This window comes from Sus scrofa, chromosome 6, assembly GCF_000003025.6.
Source record: "Sus scrofa isolate TJ Tabasco breed Duroc chromosome 6, Sscrofa11.1, whole genome shotgun sequence".
Taxonomy (NCBI): Eukaryota; Metazoa; Chordata; class Mammalia; order Artiodactyla; family Suidae; genus Sus; species Sus scrofa.
In genome coordinates, this window is record NC_010448.4 from 89,822,563 (window position 1) to 89,846,602 (window position 24,040).

At 44.7% G+C, this 24,040-nt stretch overlaps 1 protein-coding gene across 1 annotated transcript in view; it reads right to left on the bottom strand.

The window, feature by feature from the left end:
- CSMD2 (CUB and Sushi multiple domains 2) overlaps positions 1–24,040 on the bottom strand; it is a 646,642-nt gene that overhangs the window by 44,225 nt on the left and 578,377 nt on the right. Inside the window, 6 exon segments of the mRNA XM_021095859.1 lie at positions 6,869–7,057; positions 10,163–10,336; positions 17,227–17,400; positions 19,019–19,192; positions 21,525–21,719; positions 22,665–22,850. Coding sequence (XP_020951518.1) covers positions 6,869–7,057; positions 10,163–10,336; positions 17,227–17,400; positions 19,019–19,192; positions 21,525–21,719; positions 22,665–22,850 — 1,092 coding nt within the window.

The window sequence follows — 24,040 nt, forward strand, 5'->3', positions numbered from 1 at the left end:
GTGTCAGTAGGGCTTAGCACCTTGTAAATTCCAATGAGAAAAAGAAGTGACCATTGGATTTCTGGAGTAAAATAAACAAAACAAAACAAAAAAACAGCAACTGATGAGCATTAGCCTTTTTGTTTGTTTGTTTCTTTTTGTTTGTTTGTTTTTTTGAGAGAGAGAGAGAGAGATAACACCTGGCCTGTTTTTAGACTTTGGATTTTACCAGACTGGGAGCCTGGTTCCTAATTCCCACAGATTAAGATCAGTTAAATAAAAGACCATGATGAGAACATAAAGCAATGAGAAACGAGACACCAAGACTGAGAATCCGCAGAAATGACAATAGCAGAACTGTACTTGAAAGGATGGTATTGGAAGTATCAGATATGGAATACATAATAAGTATTTTTTAATATGTTAGAGATAAAAAATAACAAGTTTACATAGGAACAATACTCTATGGAAATAATTAAGCAAATGTGAAAAACAAATGTTGCATTTATTTCTCAAATGCAAAATAAATAATTGGAAATAGGAACTCAATGACCGATTAAACCTCAGCTTAGACCTAGTTAAAAAGGTTATTACTAAATGGTAAACAGAACCAGGGGAATTCATCAGAGATGGAAAATAGGAATGATAGGTTCAGAAACATAGACTATAGCACAAGAACGTCTAACGGTGGAGTCCATAAATAGTGAAGGAGGAGAATGAGGGAGTGACAAAGCTATCCTTAAGAAGTAGAGAATATAACTTACTTATTAGTAGAGAAGAAAAATACAGAATTACACAAATAATTAATGCAATGAAGAAAAGAGATAAAAAAGAAACTAATGGGTAGAACAAAGAGAAAACACAAAATAAGATGGTAGATTTAAAATCCAAATATATCAGTAACTCTACATATTTAAAGTGATGAAAGAAAAACAGACTTTCAACCAAGAAGTCTATATCCAGCAAAACTATCCTTCAAACATGAAAGGGAAATAAAGATATTCCTAGATAAACACAAATGAGAGTATGTGTCACTTAGCAAACCTGGAAATAAATTCTAAATTATAAAGAAATGGGGAGTTTGGGGTTGGTGGATGCAGACTGTTACATTTGGAATGGATGGGCAATGGGGTCCTAATGCAGAGCTCAGGGAACTGTGTGTGATTTGGTCACTTTACTGTACAGCAGAAATTGAAACACTGTAAATCAACAATACTTTAAATAAAAAAATAACATTGAAAAAAAAAAGAAATTCTAAAGGAAGTCTTTCAGGCTGAAATGAAAGCACTTGAGGCCGTATGAAGAAATAAAGAACATGGGTAAAGGTAATACATAGGTAAATATACATAGAGCATAAGTATACATTTTTTTGTTTGTAACTCTTCCTTCTTTTTGAGAAATCACATAATGCAGTAATTAGAAATCTTTGTTGACAGGTGTACACTGTATAAAGATGTAATGTGTATAACAATAAGAACACAAAGGAGAGGGGAGGTAATGGAGTTATATAGGAACAAAGTTTTTGCATAAAATTGAAATTAAGTTGATATTACTTAAAACTATGTGGTTATAAATTAAGATGTTAATTTAAATTCCCAGAGTAACCACTAAGAAAATAACTTAGAGGGCGTTCCCATCGTGGCTTAGTGGTCATGGACCTGACCTAGTGTCCATGAAGATGCAGGTTTGATCCCTGGCCTTGGGTTAAGGATCCAGTGTTGCTGTGAGCTGTGGTGTAGGTCATAGATGTGGCTCAGATCTGGCATTGCTGTGGCTGTGGTGTAGGCTGGCAGATGCAGCTCTGATTTGACCCCTAGCCTGGGGACTTCCGTGTGTGAGTGTGGCCTTAAAAAAAAAAAAAAAAAAAAAAAAGAAGTATCTTAAAAAACATATACAGTGAAAGAAACAACAAAAAAATGAAAATGGTTCACTAGAAAAGATCTATTCAACACAAAAGAAGCCATCAATAGAATAGAGGCCCAGCAGAAAAGAAGTTAAGATACATTGAAAACTAATATCAGAATGGTAGATTTAAACCTACCTTATCAATCATTACATTAAATGAGTATTAAACACTTAAAAGGCATATACTAGCAAAGTGATTAAAAAACGAGACCCAACTGTATGCTGTCTACAAATGATACACTTTAGATCCAACCATACCAAGGGACTGCGAATAAAAACAAGGAAAAAAAGATATACCATGGATACAATAACCAAAAAAGAGCTGGGATGGCTGTCCTAATATCAAATGTAATAGACCTTAAGACAAAAAATTGTTACGAGGCACAAGAAGGACATTCTATAGTATAAAAAAAGCAATCCATCAAGAAGATATAACAACGATAAACATAAAATGTACCCAATAACAAGCCTCTGAATACAAATAGCAAAAACTAATTAGAATTGAAGAGAGAAACAGACCAATCAACAATAATAGTTGATTTATTGTTGACATCCCACTTTAAATTATAGATAGAACAATCAGAATATGAATAGATCAACAAGGAAACATAGTAAACAATACTATAAACCAACTAGAGCTAACAATCATCTATAGGACACTCCATCCAATAAGAGCAGAATAAATACTCTTCTCAAGTGCAAATGAAACATCCTTCAGGATAGACCATATGTTAAACCATAAAATAAATCTCCATAAATTTTAAAAGACTGAAATCATACAAAGTAGGTTCTCAACCAAAATTCGATGCAACTAGAAATCATTAACGGAAGGGAATTTGGAAAATCCACAAATTTATGGAAATTAAACAACATTCTTCCAAATAATCAGTAGGTCAAAGAAGAAATCAGGAGAGTGATTAGAAAATACTTTGAGGTTAACAAAAACAAAAACATAGCATACCAAAACTTAGGAGATACAGTGAAAGTAGTGCTCAGAGGGATAGCTGTATATGTCTATACTAAAAAGAAGAGAGATCTCAAACCAATAACCTACCTTCTTCTCTAATAAATTAGAAAAAAGAAGAGCAAACTAGACCCAAAGCAAACAGAAGAAAAGAAACAACAAAGGTTAGAGCAGAGATAAATGAAATAGAAAAACAAAAGAGAAAAGAAACAAAAATCAAAGTTGGCCCTTTAAAAAAAATTCAAGAAAATTAACAAATGTGTCTAGTCTGATGAGACACACACATACACATAGAGACAAAGACAGAGGAAGAGAGAGAGAAAGATAGATATGGCTGAGGAGTAGGGTATAGAGAGAGGACTCAGATTCTAAAATCAGAAATGAAAGTGGGATATTACTATCAACCAAGTTGACAGAAGTAAAAAAGATTATAGGAGAATACTATGAACGTGAACAGTTATATACTAGTAAATTAGATAACCAGATGAAATGGAAACATTCCTAGAAATACACAAACTACCAAAACCAATTCAAGAAGAAATGGAATATCTGAAGAGAATTACAACAAATAAATGGAATCAATCAATCATCAAAAGATTTTTAACAAAGAGAAGCCCAGGACCAGATGATCTCACTGCTGAATTCCACCCAAATTTTAAAGAGGAAATAATACCAGTCTTTCCCAAACTATTCCTAAAAATAGAAGGAATGAGACAATTGCCAGTTCATTCTATGAGGACAGCTTTGCCCTGATAATAGAGGCAAAGCTATCACAAGGAGAGAAAACTGCAGACCAATATCCTTTATGAACTCAGTTGCAAAAATCCTCAACAAAATACTAGCAAACCACATTCAGTAGCACATTAAAATGGGTTTTACCGTGACCAAGTGCGATTCGTTCCAGGAACACAAGACTTGTTCAACACAGGAAAATCAATCAATGCAATACACCATATTAATAGAATGAGGGAAAAAACCCCGCATGATCATCTTAACAGATGCAGAAAAAATCATTTGAAAAAATCCAACACCCTTTCGTAGTAAAAATGCTCAACGAACTAGGAGTAGAAGGGAACTTCCTCAATCTGGTAAAAGGAATATGCAAAAATCCCACAGCTAACATCATGCTTAACAGTGAAAGACTGAAAACTTTTCCTCAAAGACTAGAAAAAGGACAAGAATGCCTGTTTTGCCACTTCTGTTCAACATTGTACTTAAAGTTCTAGCTAGGGCAATTAAGTAAGAAAAAGAAATAAAAGGCATCGGGTGGGAAAGAAAGAAGTAAAATTATGTTTCTTTACAGGTGCTATGATATTGGATTATGATAAGACAATGGATTAGGTAATGGCTTCTTAACTATTCCATCGAAAGAACAAGGAACAAAAGAAAAAACAGATAAATCAAACAACTAAAATTAAAAACTTTCATGCACCAAAGGACATTATCCAGAATTATCTTTGCAAGAAAAATTTTGCAAATTCTACATCTGATCGAGGTGTAGTATTTAGAATATATAAAGAACAATTCAAACTAAACAATATAAAGACAAACAACCTGATTTAAAAATGGGCAAAGAACTTGAATAGACATTTTTCTATTTTAAGAAAATATATAGAAGAGATACAGATGGCCAATAAGCACATAAAAAGATGTTCAACTTCATGAGTCATTAGGGAAATGCAACTCAAACCCACAGTGATATACCACATCACACCTGCTAGAATGGCTAGAATAAAAAAGATGGACAAAAACAAGTTTACATGAGAACATGAAGAAATCAGAACTTTCAGACACTGCTGGTGGGACTGTAAAGTGGTGCAGCCACTTTGGAAAACAGTTAACCTTAAAAAGTTAAGCAGAATGACCATACGATCCAGCAATTTCACCTTAGGTATATAATCAAGAGAGCTGGCAATGTGCGTTCACACAAAAATTTTTACATAAGTGTTCAGTAGCATTGTTCATAACACCCCCAAAGTAGGAACAACCCAAATGTCCATCAGCTGATGAATGCATAAACAAAAAAATGTGCTGTATGCATACAATAGCATAGTATTTAGCCATAAAAAGGAATGAAGTTGGAGTTCCCTGTGGCTCAGTGGGTTAAGGATCTGGCATTGTCACTGCTGTGGCTCTGGTTACAGCTGTGGCACGGGTTCCATCCCTGGCCTGGGAACTTCTCTATGCTGTGAGTACGTGCTACAACAGGGGTTTAGGTCAAAAACTTTATACTAAGTGGAAGAAGCTAAACAAAAAAGGCCAAACACAGAATTCCACTTATGTGAAATCTCCAGAATAGGCAAATTCACAGATGGAAAGTAGACTAATAGTTGCCAGATGGTGGGCAATGGGAATGCAAACGCTCTGAAATTAGATAGTGGTGATGGCTGTGCAATTTTGTGAATGTCTTAAAATCACTTAATGACATACTTTAAAGGAGTGAATTTTATGGTATGTGAATTATGTTTCACTACAAGAATGAGGAAGAAAAATGCAAATGGGTTAAATTCTCCTAAGGAAGTGGTTATAAATGACATTAAAGTAATGATACATTAATTAGTTATATCAACATCAATATTAATATCAGATAAAATAAGCTTTGGGGCAAAAAATTAATATACATAGGGTCACTTTATTATGATAAAAGCCTCATTTTATCAGAAGATATAACACTTTGAAAATACCATGTACTCTGAATCTCAGCTGCCACCACTGTACACAGGTAGCTATTCATTTCCAACCCTAAATGATCTGTTGGTCATAAATGGGGCTGGATGGCCAGATTGGGGTCCTCAAGCAAGGGAATTATGGGCACGTAAGTAGCTGTGCTGTCTCCTATGGTACCTAGAGGCACAAGGGCATAAGGGGATGAGTATCCAGACTGGGGGGGCCTACAAATATGTGTGATCCACAGATCCGCCATTCACACGCCCACAAACCACAGGTAGGAGGACTGCTGAATGGCCCCAGCTCTGCCCCATCGGTCCCTCTGGATGGCATCTTCACATCCACTACGAGGAAGACCAGGGAGGGGAACCCAGAGGGCTCACCACTGTAACAAGAGGAGAGCGCAGGAACCCAAGGAGCTGATGTGCTTTTCGGCATGTGTGAGGCTGGCAACCAGATGCCAGGATTCTGAGTGCTGGCCCCCATTCCCCCCCCCCACATGTCCCCATATTTTTTCCTAAAAACAGATAAAGCAGTTATTGTTTCTTGAGTAGCTACTATATACCAGACATACTATCCTAGGCTGTTTCCACCCTCCCTCTCTCTACTTTCCTTTCTTTCTCTTTTTCTTCCTTCCTTCTTTCCTTCCTTCCTTCCTTCCTTCCTTCCTTCCTTCCTTCCTTCCTTCCTTCCTCCCTCCCCCTCTCCCTCCCGCCCTCCCTCCTTCCTTGCTGTAGTTCCTGGGCTGGAGATCGAACACATGCCACAGCAGTAACCAAAGCCGCAGCAGTGACAATGCCAGATCCTTAATTTCTAGACACTTTCAATGGATGTTCTCATTTAACCCTGTAATAACCCTATGAAATAGGCGTTAGCATCATTTTTAGAGATGTAGAAATAAAAGCTCCGAGAGGTTAACAGACTTTGCTCAAATAACACAGCTCTTTTAGTGGCAGAGCCAGAATTCAAATCCGGGTCAGTCTGCCTCCAGAGCCTGTGGCATTTCTGCTTCAGTTCTTCAAAAGAAAGGGGCTCATGTGTTTTATTCCCGGAAAAAGCAAGGGAGACTGTGTCCTGCTAGGTATCCAGGGATCCTGCAGGAAGGGAATGTTGGAGGCTGAGGAGGTTGGTGGCAGCACCAGAGAAGAAATAGGCCTGTAGCCATGAAGTAGGTGTGAAAATTGGTGTGGCAGCGAACCCCACAGGGGCCCAAGAAGGACTCTGATATTCAGAGTGACCGTCATCGTGATGTCACAGGCACGCACATATACCCCCGCCCACGAGGAGAGCTGTTCTTTGACCATCCCGTCAATCTGCGAAGGCGATCACTGTATATAGAAGACATCGACTTACAGAGACACTGAGGGCGGGGACGGTCCCACGTGCCATCTCCCTGGCAGCTGAGCACGGGGGTGCCCAGGAGGTAGAAGCCGTGGTTGCACTGGTAAGACACCGTGGTGCCGTAGCTGAACCTGTGCGGGCCGCTGGCGTGGATTTGACGAATGCTGTTTTCTTGGTGCCCAGGATCCGTACAGTTGATGACTGCAACGGAACGGGACAGTTAGATGCAGAGACCTGGACATTTCCGCTTTGAAATGAGATTTGAAAGTTCAAATAGGCATGTGTTTCCAGCACAGCAAGATTCCCAGACCAAGACAGGTACACGAGGCAGATCCTGCCTGCGAAGGTGGGCTGGTCCTGAGGCTGCTGTATCCTGATCACCTAGTTAAGGGATTTGTTCATCCATGTGCAGCTAGACAGCACCTCCTTGCAGAAGCCTTCCTACCTCCTCCCAGACTGGTAAACCTCTTTCTTCCCTGTTCTTCCTGGCACAAACCTCTACTGTTGGCTTTATCAACCTGGATTTGTTTGAATTCATGAAGTCTTTGTTTGTTTGTTTGTTTGTTTTTTGCTTTTTTAGGGCCATACCTGCGGCATATGGAGGTTTCCAGGCTAGGGGTCCAATTGGAGCTGTAGCTGCCAGCCTGTGCCACAGCCACGGCAACTTGGGATCCGAGCCTCCTCTGTGACTATACCACAGCTCACGGCAATGTCGGATCCTTAACGCACTGACCAAGGCCAGGGATCGAACCTGCATCCTCATGGATGCTAGTCAGATTTGTTTCCATTGAGCCACAACGGGAACTCCTGAATACATGAATCCTTTGAGGGCATGGATGCTCCTTTCTGCGAGCAGATCCCTGGCACCATGTGTCTCCCAGGCAAAGCTGTGGAAGGGGGTTGGGTTCTTTTGGAAACTGTTTTGATCAGTTTTGTGAGTATCTCAGGGGAAGAGGAATCCCGGGGGATAAATGCGACTTTTAAATGCTGAAGTGTTTCCAAAGCATCTTAACTCAAAGTCGGAGTGAGATTTTAGAATATTTGACAATATTATTCATAACGCGGGATGTGTACTTTTGCTTTCAAACCACTTTCACATCCATTATCTTACCTGACTCGCATGTGCATCTTAGGAGATGGGCAGGGCAGGTCCTTGAAGTCTTTGATAAGCTTTTAAGGTGTGAGCTATTTTTACTTGCGATGAGTCTCTCTGAAGCTCAGAGAGGTTGGTGTCACAAAACAGGTAAGCAGCATTTGTTCAATTGTGATATTTATCGTGATAACCTGAGTGTCAAGCATTGTGCTGAGCAGTAAGGATGCCCCAGAATTTACAACCTGATGTAGGGTTTCTCTTCCTTGGCACTATGGATATTTTGGGCTGATAATTATTTATTGTGGGGGCGGTCCTGAGCATTGCGGGATGTCTAACGGCATCCCTGGCCTCTGCCCCCAGATGCCAATAGAAACCCTCCAGTCGAGACAACCAAAAATGTCTTCCAACATCTGTCCCTCTGGGGGAAGGGAGCAGGTAGTATCATTCCCAGTTGAGAACTGCTGGTCTAGAGAGAAAGGGACGAACCAGCAATTACCCTGTTTGATGAGTGCTCTGATGGGGCAGCAGAGAGTTCTGGAAGCACAAAGCAGAGCATCTAGCCCAGTGCAGGGGTGGAGCAGGAAAGGCTTCCCAGAAGCAGAGACATTTAAAGCTGGCTCTCCATGATGGTGTAAACATCACCCAGACAAAGAGAGGGTGGGAGGGGGACAAGAAGAATGCATTTGAGGTGCCCCGGGTGGGATGGGGTGGGGTGGGGGAGGATTACAAGCACAGGGCATGTGTGAGAAGATGGAAGAGGTTCAGTGTGGCTGGGATCCAACACAAAGGTGAGGCTGGGGGCAGAGGAAGAGGAGAAGAATGAGGTTGGACAGGAGGCTGGGCCAGGTCCATGGGTCCCCGAAAACAAGCAGAAGAGAGTATTATTACCTAAGGGCAGTGGGAAGTCTTGGGAGGAGTTATGATCAGGGAGTGATCAGATTTGCTTTTATTTTTTTTTGCTTTTTAGGGCTGCACCTGTGGCATATGGAAGTTCCCAGGCTAGGGGTCAAATCAGAGCTGTAGCTGCTGGCCTACGCCACAGCCACAGCAATGCCAGGTCCAAGTCTTGTCTTCAACCTACCCCACAGCTCACGGCAACGCTGAATCCTCAACCCTCTGAGTGATGCCAAGGATTGAACCCATGTCCTCAAGGATACTAGTGAGGTTTGTTACCACTGAGCCACAATGGGAACTCCAGCCTTTAGAAGCTATTTTCTAAATAGTCTAGAAGGGGCTGGAACATCCTCTAGACTGAATCTGCCTCTTGAGCCCTCAATTTCTTTTCTTCCTTCTCCTTTCATCCCAGTGTCTAAACTCTTCAACACATTTACCTTAATACTAAAAATAAGTAAATCCACTCCTAGTTTAATACTGCACTAATCCCTTATAATCCTATTCAGTAGAAGCCATGGTGTTAATATGAGTAACTAGAAGCACTTCTCTTGATGTAGCATAACCCTATATCAGTAACTGATAGCACACTGATAGTTAAGAGCAAATAAACCCAAGTCAGTATTAAGTTATTTATTGAATATATTGTTAACCCAACACAGGTATGCACCTCAGGAAAGATTTAAAAAGGTAAAAGGAATTCACATTGTCTTTTATTTTTCATTCGAATCCTTCTGTTTTTTTCTTTCATCCAGAATGGGGCTGTCTATGCTAATAATGAACTATTGGTCCTATGAAATGTAAAAAGAAGATGGTTTTCCATTTCTGTTTTGAAAGATGAAAGTTCCTTTCCTTTTTTTTTTTGGTCTTTTTAGGGCTGCACCCATGGCATATGGAGGTTCCCAGGCTAGGGGTCAAATCAGAGCTGTAGCTGCTGGCCTATGCCATAGCCACAGCAATGCCAGATCCGAGCCGTGTCTGTGACCTACACCACAGCTCACGGGACACCGGATCCTTGACCCACTGAGTGAAGCCAGGGATTGAACCCGAGTCCTCATGGATGCTAGTTGGGTTCTTTAGCCACTGAGCCACAACGGGAACTCCCCTTTCCTTTCTTTATATATGCAGTGAAGAAAGTTGGTGAGGTATTACCTAGGGGGTGAGAAAGTCCCCATTTATGGCCTATCTTGGCCCCAAGTCTTCCCCATTTGAGGCAAGACGGCGCCACGAGGGAATCCACTGGTTTCTGCTCCTGGATTGCAGACCACAGATGGTGGGGGGAGGACCGGGCGCGGGGTGGGAGGAGAAAAAAGGTGACTCACTTCGGCAGGTGGGCAGCACGTTGCTCCATTGCCCGCTGGCCAGGCACTGGGACCGGGCAGCCCCCTCGGCCACGTATCCAGGGTTGCAGACAAACTTGACCACATCATTGAGGTTGAACTGGTTGCCCTGGGTGAGGCCGTTGGTTGGGTTGCCCGGGTGTCCACAGGTAATTGCTATAACCAGAACAGAAGAGAGGTAAGCCCCCCTGCTATTGCACATCCCCCAAACTCCATCCTCTCCTCATCTGGCATTTCTCGTGCCCATCAGTGAAGTTCAGCCCTAGCTCTAACTCCAGTCTCTTTTGCTGCCAAACTCTGCTTTCCTGAAATCGGCATGGGGACATTCCTTTTCCCTTGAAGGCATGTCCACAGTGTGGACACCTGGAGGAAAGTCATTCTAGGACTTCCACAGGGCATGAGGCTTGCAGGGCTGTTCTCTGCCCAGGCAGTTGGACCTGCCTCCTCTGCTCCCATCTTCCCACTTCTTCGCCAGGTAACTGGTGACTCCCCCTCATGTGATTCAGACCCAGCCTAGTTCCTGGGCCAATCTCGACTGAGCCAGAGCCAATATCAACCAAGCCTGCACAGAGGGACTGACAGGCCAGTGGGAACCAGCATTCTGAGGAGGGCAGACCCCTCCCCCACTCCTTCCATGCGAAGGGAGTTCCATGCCTGTAATTCCTGGCTTTCCTCTGTGCTCCCGTCCTTTGCATCCCCGGGGAACATGGAGAAGCCCCTCTGTGCAATTTGAGAAGACCAAAGGCTCAGCCCTGCCTTCCTCCTCTTGGGACCCAGCAGCTGGCAGATAGCCACGTCATCGCATCACCCCTGCCGGCAATGAAGGGACACCTGCCCCAGGGCAGGGCTGCCTCTGATTACATGTGAATCCACCCCATTCTGGGGCTTATTCCACAGATTCCATTTGCATGGAATGTATCTCTCACATTAAGCCATGGTTTCCATCCTGCTGTACAGCACAGGGAACTGTGTCTGGTCTCTTGGGTTAGAACATGATGGAAAATGGAAAAAGAGAGAGAGAGAGAGAGAGAGAGAGAGAGAGAGAGAGAGAGAGAGAGAGAGAGAGGGAGGGAGAGAGAGAGAGAGAGAGAGAGAGAGAGAGAGAAAATGTGTGTGTACGGATGGCTGGGTCACTGTGCTGTATAGCAGAAATTGAAGGAATATTACAAATCAACTATAATTTAAAAAGCTACGGTTTCCCATTTAGCCTTTATTAGGAATAAAGATGATATTCTGGCGTCATGGTGTAAGTTGTTCAAGCCTGGGCAGGGAAGAGGAAGAGAGCTCTGCTGCTTGCAGGGCTCAGGCGTCCCCCTCTTCCTCCCAGTGCTGGAGTTCACTCCACCCAGTGGCACTGGTCTCCGAGTTTTCTGAAACATATCAAGCAAAACCTTGCCCCAGAGCCTCTGTACTTGATCTCCTCTTGGCTGGAACATCCTTGGTTCCTGCCCCCATACCCTCAGGTCCCCCCTCAATTGTTACCAGAGCAGTGAGCCCTTGGCTTATGACCAGATAAATGACCTCCTGGCACTGCCCAGCCCCCCTGCCCTGCTCTGCTCTTCTCCATGGCACCCAGCGCCATCTGTGCACGTCTCCATTTGTTCATTGTGTATCTTTCGCCACCTGAACGTAAGCATGGGGGCAGGGACTTTGTTCTGTTTCTTGCTATAGCTTTCGTGTCTGTACCGCTGCCTGACATACAGGGACGAACTTGATAAGCATGTGCTGAGTAAGTGAACAAAGGAGTGCGTGGTGAATGGATGGAGGTCTGGGCTTCTGCTCAGCTCCCTAGTTCTCAGCTCTAGTTAGTACCTGGCTGGTATCCAGTCTCTTTGGATTAAACACCCACTGGATGCTTTCGGCAGGCCTCTCCCTTGGTTCTGGATGTTATTTTTTATTTTTATTTATTTTTTGCTTTTTAGGGCTGCACTTGCAGCATATGGAGGTTTCCAGGCTAGGGGTCGAATCAGGAGCTGTAGCTACCAGCCTACACCACAGCCACAGCAACGCAGGATCCAAGCTGTGTCTGCGACCTACACCACAGCTCATGGCAATGCTGGATCCTTAACACAATGAACAAGGCCAGTGATCCAATCTTCGTCCTCATGGATGCTAGTTGGCTTCATTAACTGCTGAATCACAACTGGAACTCTGGTTCTGGATGTTAGTTGTGAGAGGCTGAGGAACCATGAGGAGTGCTTTCTTAAACCAATACTTGGATTTATAAGGATGCCACCCAAACACAGTTCCTGGGCCAATCTCGACTGAGCCAGAGCCAATATCAACCAAGCCTGCACAGAGGGACTGTGGATAGAGATCAGGAAACAAGAGCAAGTAGGAACAGAGAACAAAGAGCAAGATTTGCTGTGGGCAACTCTGCTGTCTTTCTGGGTCTGATCTCTTTTGTAAATTCCAACACTAGCATCCCTGCCTCTAGCAGAGAGAGCAGGGCAGAGTGGGAGAAGTGCTGTTAATGGGCCACGGGGGTTCAAGGCAGCCTGATCCTTTCCTTACTCCGGACAAGGAAGAGAGCTCTGCTGCTTTCAGAGAACTGAAGCCCCAGTTCCTTGATCTGTAAAGTAAGGATTTTAATATGCATTAACAGAGTGGCTTTGTTTTTTTTTAATTGAAGTATAGTTGATTTATGATGTTGTATTAATTTTTGCTGTACAGCACAGTGACTCAGTTATACATATATATATACATTCTTTTTCATATTCTTTTCCATGATGGTTTAATCACAGGATATTGAATATAGTTCCCTGTGCTATACAGTAGGACCTCATTGTTTATTCATCCTATATATAATAGTTTGCATTTGCTAATCCCCCGTTCCCAATCCATCCCTCCCTCACCCCCTGTCCCCCTTGGCACCCACACATCTGTTCTCTATGTCTGTGAATCTGTTTCTTAACAGAGTTGCTTTGAAAACAGATTCATACATTTGCTTCATTAAATATTTACTGGGCACCTTCAAAGTGCCAGGCACCCTGCTATATGCTGACAATGCGTGAGGAGCTCAAGGAGCTCACTGCTCAGTGGAGTAGGAAAGCAGGCAGGGATGCAGGCTGTTTCAGCTCCGGGGTTGGTGCCCAGACAGGAGGAGCCCTACCCTCCAGTGGGGAGGGAGTGGCTAAGGTGGGCTCCCAGAGGGCATGGCCTGCCATCTGAGCTGAGTCTCAAGGGTGAACAGCACTTGCCAGGTCAGTGAGAAGGAGGGAGAGTGGAGGTAAGCTTCACAGGGTCTGTGAACCCCATGCAATTATATGTGAACCTGGGTGTTTGCAATCAGCTCGGGAGAGGATCCATTGCTCCCACCAGACTCACAAAGCATAAGACCCCCCTCCCCAGAGGTTAAAGTAACCATTTGCATAAAGTGAGACGGAGTGATTAAAACCTTTGGGAGTGGTACCAGCTTTGAACTGCAGATTGACTGAAACGCTTGCCAAGGACACTGAGGAGTGGGCATCGAAGATGGAAACCAAGCTCACAGGAGGTGGGAGTGTCACAGACACAGGGCGACAGTTCAAGACCTGTCAGATGTCCCAGCAAGCTCTGTTCCTCTGAAGAACCGTGACGGATATAGGTGCAAAGGGAGAAGGGGACACCACTGGGAAGGAAAAGAGGGGTCCTGCTGGGCTGGGGCTCTTAACTGGAGCATGAGTGGAGGCACCCCTAGACCCAAATTTCCTGAGGGCAGAGACTATGACACCTTCAACTCATCTTCGTCCACAACACCTAACACAGTGCCTGGCACAAGGCAGGTGCCAAGGAAATGTTTCTTGAATTCGGCTTTATAAACTGAGAGAAATTAATAGACAAGGAAGGTCCACAGTACAGAGAAGGGACTTAAAAACAGACCAATCTCACTAAGAAGGCAGAAAGGAAGGGGGTCCAGAGGCTCATGGAGCGATTAGCCGTGGGCCTGAAGAGAGATTCTTCTTGGTGGGAGGAAGGGGCAAGGTTGAAGGCAGCCAAGGACAGTGTGGGCGGGGAAGCAGGGGGTGGAAGGATGGCTTCCCTCTTGTCTGATGGCTCCTATTTGCTCTGCACAGCAGAAAAGGAAATGACATAATTAGCTAATAATTCCTGGGGTCTGCATGCGTTATTTCATTTAATCCTCACAACCCCATGGGGTAGGCACCATGATTATTCTCATAGGAAAAGAGGATTTCAGAGGAGTCTGGGGACTTGTTCCAGGGGCACAGTTTCTAGGTGGCCCATCTGAGTTCTGAACCCAGCCTCTCTGCATTCAGGCCACCTTAATTATTTGCTTTAGCTATTTGCTGAGCGGTAGAGGGTGCTGAGTGTGGGTCTTCAGAAAGGAGGTGAAATTGTGAGCTAGCTGGGTGGGGAATGGCCAAGAGAGCTGGCCAAGGAAACAGAGAAGGAAGCTGGAAAGTTCTGAGAGTCTGGTTGATATTGTAAACTTTGGATTTCTAAGCGACAGCAATGAACACAGAGCCTACCACAGAGCAACTGCTTGTAAATACTTGTTCTTTCACTCTTGCCTTCCTCCTCCTGATACTTCTGAAATCTCTGTGCTGCAGGAGAGAATGGAGCTGGGTACAAGGGATCCTGGATTCTGGGATGTGACTGGGCGGTGGCACCAGCACCTGTACCATCATTGTTGTCATCGTCACAACAGCAATGGCAGCATCTGATCATTTCACATGTATTCATTTATTTAATCCACACGATAGGTTCTGAGGTATTTGTTTTTCATATATGAGGAAATGCTCCGAGAGAGATGAGCTAACTTGTCTAAAGTCATATAGCCACATGCTATATAGCGGTAGATCTGGGATTTGAACCCAGGCAATCTAGGTCCAGGGTCCAAGTGTCTAACTGCTTTACTCTATGGTCTTTCAGGATGGACCTGGTGTAAAATTAAGTATCTTTAGGTTAGGCAGACATTCTCCATTTAATTTCAGACTCCAGCATTTCCTATTATTTGTAACCCAAATCTCTTCACATGCCTTCTCTGCCAGTTTCTTAAAGGCATTTGAATTCGCATTTCCTGGATGAAACCAAATACATTTTGCTTAGACACATCTAGAAGACTGACTGAATATAGATGGGTCTTGCTTTCTGTAAACCTAATATTTAAGTAGCTATTAAGACCAATTTTCATGCATTGCTTATTGAATAAGTCTCATTATTTCATTGCTCCATCTCATCTATGAAAAGCCAAATGAAGACAAATCAAAAACAAGACCCTGTCTCACAAAAATTAAGAACAAACCCCTGCACTTTATATAAAGGCTTGCTTTATGGAACTTTAGAAAGTGAAGAATTTTACAAATCACTTCCAGGCAGCTGAGAATAACAGTGCCCATCTAAATCCAAAAAATGCAGACTAACAAGAAGAACAAATAAAACTGTAGAAAGCCCAGGCCTGCGGCATACCTAGAAGGCAGAGAATGCTATAAACTTTAAATTACATGTAAGTAGGAGAATAAACATTAGATCCAGGCAGAACTATTTCTCATGCTTCTGTTACAAGCCTTTGTAGAGAGCAAAGCCATATGGAAAGGCGAAGAGGGGAACAGGGGAATATTGACCCAAAGTCACTACTGGAAAGAGAAAGTCCATCTTAAATGTGAACATACTGAAGAATGATCCTGATGCACTAACTACAGGAAAGGGACATAAACATTTACAATCCTTCCTAAATACCAAAAGAAATGATAAAAAAAGCAAAGAAAAAAAAAAGAAAGAAAGAAAAAGCAGAGAGTTCACATCATACAGAGAGAGAAATGAAGAAATATGTGTATGATATTTTACACATAATAAACAGAATTAAAACCAAACATAATTAGTTGTAACAGCATATTTGAATGAACTGGACTAACCTATTAAAAGAAAAAGATTTTCAAATTGGCTCAGAAGGCGAGGCCCAGCTCTACAATGTATACAAGAGATGCATCTAATTTAAGCGATTCAGAAAGGCTAATGTAAAGGGATGGTTAAAAGTACAGCAGGCTAATGGGAAAAGGATGGAAGCAGGGGAAGTAAGCCTAATACTATTAGGCACAAGTGCAATTCAGGCTAGAAAATATTAAAAGTGATGATAAAGACATTTTTGAAGGCTAAAACCACATTTTGTGATGTAGATAGAATAATTATGAATATCTAGGTACCAAATAACACAGCAATTACCTTTATGTAACAGAAACTATGGGAAATGCAAAGAAAAATAGAACACTAATAATAGAAAACTTCAAAACTCACTGCTCAGAACAAAACAGGTCAGGTGGACAAAAAAATAAGTAAGCCTACAGAAGACATAAACAATAAAATCAATAGCACATCTTGTGATTATACATAGAATTTCACACCCAAATACTCTTTCTTCTTAAATAAAAATGCATATGGAACATTTATAACGATTGATGAAACATTAGGCCACAAAGGAAGCATCAGTAAATTTCATGAAGTAGAAATATATACAGCACAATAAATTAGAAATAAATAACAAAAGAACATCTAAAAGGCCCTTCCATCTGGAAATTAAAAAAACCACACACTCTCCTACTAAAACAACTTCTGGGCAAAAGGAGAAATTAAAACCAAAGTGACAGAATTTCCAACAAATAATAAACCACTAATTTTTATGATCTGTGGGATACAATTAGAGCAGCTATCAGAAGAAATTTTATAGCCTTAAACGCTTATATCCACAATAATCAATAAAAATGAAAGACTAAAAATAAACAAATTGAATACTTAATTCAAAAGCAAGGAAATGCTGTACAGGAGAAATTGACAGAACACTGTAAAACCAACTATAATGGAAAAGATAACAATCATTAAAAAAACAAAAGCAAGGAAATGAACAAAGACAGTTAATCACAAGGATGACAATAATAAAGGTGAAAGCAACAACGAATGATGCAGAAAACTGAAAACAAAAACATAATTTTGACTTTGAGAAGCATTAACAGAACATCCAAAAACCTCTAGCTAACCCAATCAAGCCAACACGAGAGGAAGTCCATGTTGCACCTGAGCCCGTGTCTAGGGAGAGTGGGCAACATACTTACGCACACAGAAAGGGGTCTTGCCCGACCAGTGATGATCCTGCTGGCAGATGCGCACGGACATGCCGATCAGGCGGAAGCCGGCGTTGCACTGGTACACCACGCTGCCCCGGTAGTTGTAGTTCTCCCCGTTGATGTGCCCATTGACGATGGGCTCAGGGGTCCCACAGTGTCCGGCTTTGGTGGTACAGGGAGAAAGAGTAGATTGAGGAGGAGCTTATGGAAAATGAGGTGGGGCTTGGTCAAGGGTAGGGGGAGAGGAAGAAGGTGGCGAAAAGGACCAAGTTACTCAACCATTCATCATTTTCCCCACTTCCCCCTCGGCTGCATCCAGGAGGGACTTCGGCAATCCTAGACGTGATAGAAATGGTGTGGAAGACTTGGCAGCCCCAAATCCCAAGGTTGTACCCCAGATGGCTATCCATCTCTGAGCTTTAGTGTCTGTGTCTGCACCTTGGTGAGACATGATCGTTGTCACCGTCCCGCCTCTGGGATCATCCTTCCTCTATTTCTCACCAGCCAGATGTCCAGAGAGCATCTAGTGCATGGAGGGCACGCTCTCCTTTAAGGCAGTCAGAGCCTGGCTGTGTTGAAAACAACCGTGTAAGAGCAGACGGCTTGGCTAAAGCCATCCTTCCTTCTCCTGGAGGGGCAAACTTAGAAACCTCAGTGAGCTATTTTTATTAAACGAGGTTTGGGTAGAGTGTATTCCCAGTGTTCCCACCAGCATTTTTTTGGCTCTGTGTGGGAATAACTCATGACTGTGTCTCTAACAGAGGCCTGAGACAGTGGGAGGGCAGTGCCTGTTCACTCCAGGATAGACTGTCCAATCTATGCTGTTGAATCTGTGTAGCTGGGACTCTCCTTTGGACTTGAGGGGTCCAAGAAAAGAGGGAGAGAAGAGAGAACTTTAGAGTTTAAGGTTTAGGCAGGGAATGGATTCACCAAGGGGGAAATGATAACTCTGTCCTTTGCAGGTCAGGTTGGTTTTTACGCTTTTGTCATCCATTGCCATATTTTTTTTTTTTTTTTGTCTTTTTGCCATTTCTTGAGCCACTCCCATGGCATATGGAGGTTCCCAGGCTAGGGGTCTAATCGGAGCTGTAGCTGCCAGCCTACGCCAGAGCCACAGCAATGCGGGATCCGAGCTGCGTCTGCGAACTACACCACAGCTCACAGCAACGCTGGATCACCAACCCACTGAGCAAGGGGCAGGGACCGAACCCGCAACCTCATGGTTCCTAGTCAGATTCGTTAACCACTGCGCCACGATGGGAACTCCCCATTGCCATATTTTTGTGATAAAACAAGCTGATGACAAAAAATCTACATATTGTATAACATAGTAATATACAGTATACATTATAATAGAGTAATATAATATTGTATATTTGTAAAATACGTATACATGTAAACTCTGCTAATATATCATAAATATGGTGTTTTAGGTGTACTGCAGGAATACGTCTCTGTAAGTTTCCCCCAAGGTGGAGACTGGGAGTTCACCCATCATACAAGGACCAATAGAAAGGGGGTGTCTTTTTGATCAGAATGAGACAGCTCAAAGGTTTGTCTCATCAGACTTGAATTGCTTCTCATTCTTTTGGGTGCTCCAAGGGGGAAGCTAGTTGAGAGTTTCAATTAGGGGAGACGCCCAACTGCTAGATTGTGGATTACGCATTTTATGACAGTAGGTAGCAGAGCGCTGGTCAAAGACTGGGATCTGGCTTTGGAAAGACTGAACCTGTTCTGAGGAGGGAAAAGTGGGCAGGATAAGCCTGGGGAGGCTACTTACCAAGGCAGCGGACCTCGGAGCCACTCCAGAGCCCGTTGGCCATGCACTCGCGCACCCTGGAGCCCACCAGCGTGTACCCGGAATTGCAGGAGAAGATGGCCGTGGCCCCGTAGGCGGACAGTGTTCCAATGCGGTGCCCGTTGGGGGGGACGGGAAGCTCTCCGCAGGAGATGACTGCAAAGACCACAAAAGGCTCAGGAAGGCAGCCCTGAGAGACGGGACCTGTGCTGCTTCGGATTAGCAAGGATAATGACAAACATAAGATCCGTTTAACCTACTCTAAGGGGACTCATGACCAGAAAATGGGTTGCAACAGTGCCTGTTGGGCTGTTACCCTGAACCAGTGATTCTCAACTGAAGATACTGCCAGAAGCACCTGAAGAGCTTGTAAAATGTCCAGGCTGCACTCTGGACCCATGATGCACCATTTCTGGAGATATTCCCAAGCATGTGTGTTAAAAAAAACCAAATTTGGAGTTCCCGTCGTGGCTCAGTGGTTAACGAACCTGACTAATATCCACGAGGACTTGGGTTTGATCCCTGGCCTTGCTCAGTGGGTTAAGGATCTGGCGCTGACTTGAGCTGTGGCGTAGGTCACAGATGCGGCTCGGATCCCACGTTGCTGTGACTGTGGTGTGGGCTGGTGGCTACAGCTTTGATTAGACCCCCAGCCTGGGAACTTCCATATGCTGCGGGCGTGGACCTGAAAAGAAAAGAAAAACAAAAAACAAAACCAAACTCCTCAGGCGGGTCAGATGTGCACCCGGGGTAGGAACCACCGCCCCAGAGAGAGGGCCTTTCTGTGGGGTATGCGCCTCTCTGTCCGGGGCAGAGCCTGCCCGTCACTGTCCTTGTCCTCTGCTGAGCTCAGCAGCAGCCTCACATTCCTCCACAGGGCACGGCCGAGGGCCACATGGTGACAGACGAGGGGAGGCTTCACGGCCAAGGCTGCACTGAGATGGGAGCGCCTTCACTGTAATGTGACCTCTGCCCTGTCACACACACGGTTACAGCTTGGAGTCGGGACATGGATGAACAAAGGCAGCAGTGTCCTGGGTCCCAGGTGTTGGGAAGACACCACCCCTTCCACCCAGGCTCAGACATCCCCCTGCGCACGGACAAGGGACCGCCTTCTGTCTCCGCACACTCGCTTCCTCTATCCCATCCTCACCCAGGGAGTAAAGAGCATCAGGACTGAAGGGCTTCTTTCCCCGGCTGCTGCCAGCCCTCTTCAGACTGCCTTGTTAAAGAGTCTTCCTGCCTAAGGTCATGCTCTCGTCCTGGGGCAGCCTGCACCCCAAGTTTGGTCAGTATGGAGTATAAAGGCCTCTTGCCCTAACTTGTGACAATTCTGAAGGGCCGCCCAGATTCAGAGAGCTTTGCAGGGTTGGCTGAAGCCTTCGCTGATACCTCATCAGAGATCACCTTCTCCATCTTCCCAGTCCTGCTGCCTCCACTCCCCTCCCCTCCTCTCCCCTCCTCTCCCCTCTCCTTCCTCCCCTCTCCTCCCCTTCCCCCTCCCCTCTCATCCCTCTCCTCCCTTCTCCTTCCTCCCCTCCCCTCCCCTCTCATCCCTCCCCTCCCCTCTCCTTCCTCCCCTCCCCTTCCTCCCCTCCCCTCTCCTTCCTCCCCTCCCCTTCCCCCTCCCCTCTCATCCCTCCCCTCCCCTCTCCTTCCTCCCCTCCCTTCTCCTTTCTCCCCTCCCTTCCCCTCCCCTCTCCTTCCTCCCCTCCCCTCTCCTTCCTCCCCTCCCTTCTCCTTCCTCCCCTCCCTTCCCCTCCCCTCTCCTTCCTCCCCTCCCCTCTCCTTCCTCCCCTCCCTTCTCCACTCTCCTTCCTCCTCTCTCCTCCCCGCCACTCTTCCTCCTTCCCTCCCTTCCATTCTCCCCTCTCTCTCCTCCCCTCCCTCCCCTCCACTTTCTACTCTCCTTCCTTCCCCGCCTCCACCCCCCTCCCCTTCCCTTCCCTAGGTTGTGACCCCAAGAACACTTCCTAATAAACCTGCATCTTGGAGCTGCTTCCTAGGGACCCCGACCTTTGAAACTACCTTAAGAACCAAAGAAAAACAATTCACAGTGGAGGAGAGGCAGGCACACTTAGGTTCATCCCTCAGACACACACTTGCAGGTTTATCCAGCTTTGTGATCCCTGCTTCTTTATTTTCTGCCTCTCCAGTAGACCATAAGCTCCTTGTGGGCAGGAACCGCAAGCTTTGACCGTCCCACCTCTACAACACCTGGCATGAATGTTGAATAGATGAATGGGCGGATGCTCACCTGCACAAAGGCAGCTTCTTAATAGGATGACAAGATGCTGAGAAGTGCTTCCTTAAAGGAGTAGGCCTCTCCCCAGCTCCTGGTTCTAGGTGAGTGTTCAAAATGAGGTTCACCGCAATCCCTGGCTATACCCCTCTTCCCCTCCCCAGCCCCCCGATTCAGCCCATGGATGAGATGCTTCAGATAGGAGGCACTGTGCCAAACTGGCCCACCCTTCCCTCAGGGGCTTACTTTGGCAGGTGGGCAGAGAGTTGCCAAGGCTCCATTTGCCATTGGCCTGGCAGCGGATGACCCTCTGACCAGTGTAGTAGTAGCCAGGGTCACAGATGAGCATCAGCTGGGCCTGGAACTGGTACTGCGTCTCGAAGATGAGCCTCCATCGGCCGTGGTCCACACTCATGCTGCTGATATCAGGGCAGGTCACAGCTGGGGAGGTAAGAAGCAGAGAGGAGGATTCATTAATTAGGGGAGACGCTGGCAAAGAGTCCAGAGCTGGGGACTGAGAGACCACAATGCAGTGATGAGGAATCCAAGGGCCTTCAGTCCCCAGGCAGCGGTGGTCAATGAATGAAGGGAGCTGGGTGGGGCATGTGGCAGACCAGGGTGGGCAGAGCTGCCCGATTGAAAAAAGAAAGGGAGGTGGCACTCTGTTGATTGTGGTGGAAGACTGCACATTTCAACTGGTCTTGAATCTGCCTTTTTCCAGAGGAGCTAGAAATGTGAATTTAAAAAAAATAAATTGTTTTGCCTTTTTTTTTTTTTTTGCTTTTTAGGGCCTTACCTGTGGCATATGGAAGTTCCCCTAAAAATGCCACAATTTTTTTTTAGTTAAAATTTTTTTTGAAATATGAATTGTTAATGTAAAATTTTCTGATTTTAAAATGTCAGGAAGAAGTTCCAAAAAAATTGTCATAAAGCATTGCATAAGCCAAAGAACCCAAGCAAAGCAAAAGAAAAACACAAACCCCTCTATCTTCAGACTGAATAGAGCCCATGAGGCTGCCAGTTTGTGACTTGTGCCTCAACACTGATCTATACCTCTGTCATTTTAAGATTCTGTGATCAAAGTACGTTCATGCAAACTTTCTGAGAGTTGTCTTTCCAGAAAACCTGAAGTGGACCAGTCATTCCTGAGTTCTGTGATGGTTTATGGAAACATCTTAGGGAGCCATGGTCTATCAACACTTTGAAGCAATTTCAAATGGGAACCCACGTTGGTCGATGGCACTGTCCACTGTCAGCTCTGAGTCCCCAACCTCCACGTGAGTGTTTTTTCCCCATGACTGGGCTTTGAGTTCACACCTTCCAGGAACCTTTCCAGCTGCGTACCCAGCCCCTGGTTACACCCGCCTCCACTACCCAAGGACTCACGGACACACTGCGGGGGGACGTTGCGGTTGCTCCACAGGCCTGTCTCCAGACACTCTGCTGTGGCCTCAGCACCTGCCTGGAGGTGGTAGCCTTCGCTGCAGCTGTACACAGCCTTGGTTCCCACCGTGTACTCTTTGCCAAACACCATTCCGTTCTTGGGGGCCTCAGGAAGCCCACAGGAAAGAGCTAGTGGAGGAAAAAATGTCATGAGCACATCTGCTTCAAGATGGTGTTCTGAGAACATATTCGTATGTTCCTTCTCCCCAGAGGCCCTAATAAAATTATACAAGACTCATAAAAGGAAAGGCCTCATAACAAAAAAGAAAATGGGAAGATCATCAGAAGAAGAGATTAAAAAAAACTTTGGAAGATGAATGCCGCTAGAAGTGTGTTGAGGGATTAAATGGAGCTGAGAAGCCGCTGTACAAAATATATAGGGAGCCATGGGGTTAGAACAGTTTTACACGCCTTCCCACAAGACAGTGCAGAGGCATCCAGGCAGCCATTCTTCAAACCAAATAGGGTTTTCTTCGGAACAACAACAACAAAAGAAAGGAAAGAACTCCCTTGAGAGAATCAGGGATGCTAAGGTCGGAGTGGGCATCCCAGAGTAAAGCACTTTAAATTCTTGGATAGGAGGGTTGTGGGTTTGATCCCTGGCCTCAATCAGTGGGTTAGGGATCTGGCATTGCCATGAGCTGTGGTGTAGGTCAACGACATGGCTCGGATCCTGCATTTGCTGTGGCTGTGGCATAAGCTGGCAGCCATAGCTCTGATTCCTCCCTTAGCCTGGGAACCTCCATATGCTGTGGATTCAGCCCTTAAAAAAAAAATCACTATACCTATGAAGAAAACCAGCAGCATGAAAGATAAAAACAAAGATAAGATCAAAAATAGAAAAAAGTCTTCTTTAAGAAACTGAGCTAACTCAGGTAACAGAAGACATATGGTCTTGAAACTTCTGACTGGTAGTACCTTGAGAAAGTCAAGGTGATATATAATAAAATGAGAAGAGAATGCCTTGAAAAGAGAACAAAAAGTGAATAAGGAAGGGCTCTTTTAAGTTAAAAATATGACCACAAAAATAAGCATTCAACAGAGAGGGTAGAAATTGTGGACAAAGATATGGCTGCTGGTCACATCAACAAACACAGGATGTTGCAGCCATCAATCCATCAGCCGCTGTAGCCCCCATTGATGGTGAGCCCTGAAAGAAATCAGGATGGAAGCAAACAGGACGTCCACCCTCAAGCAGTCAGCCAGTTAAGTTGAATATGTGGCAGAGATAAGCAGACAGAGGGCACCAGCGGCATAAGGAGGTTCCCAGGCTAAGGGTCATATCCGAGCCACATCTGCAGCCTACACCACAGCTTATG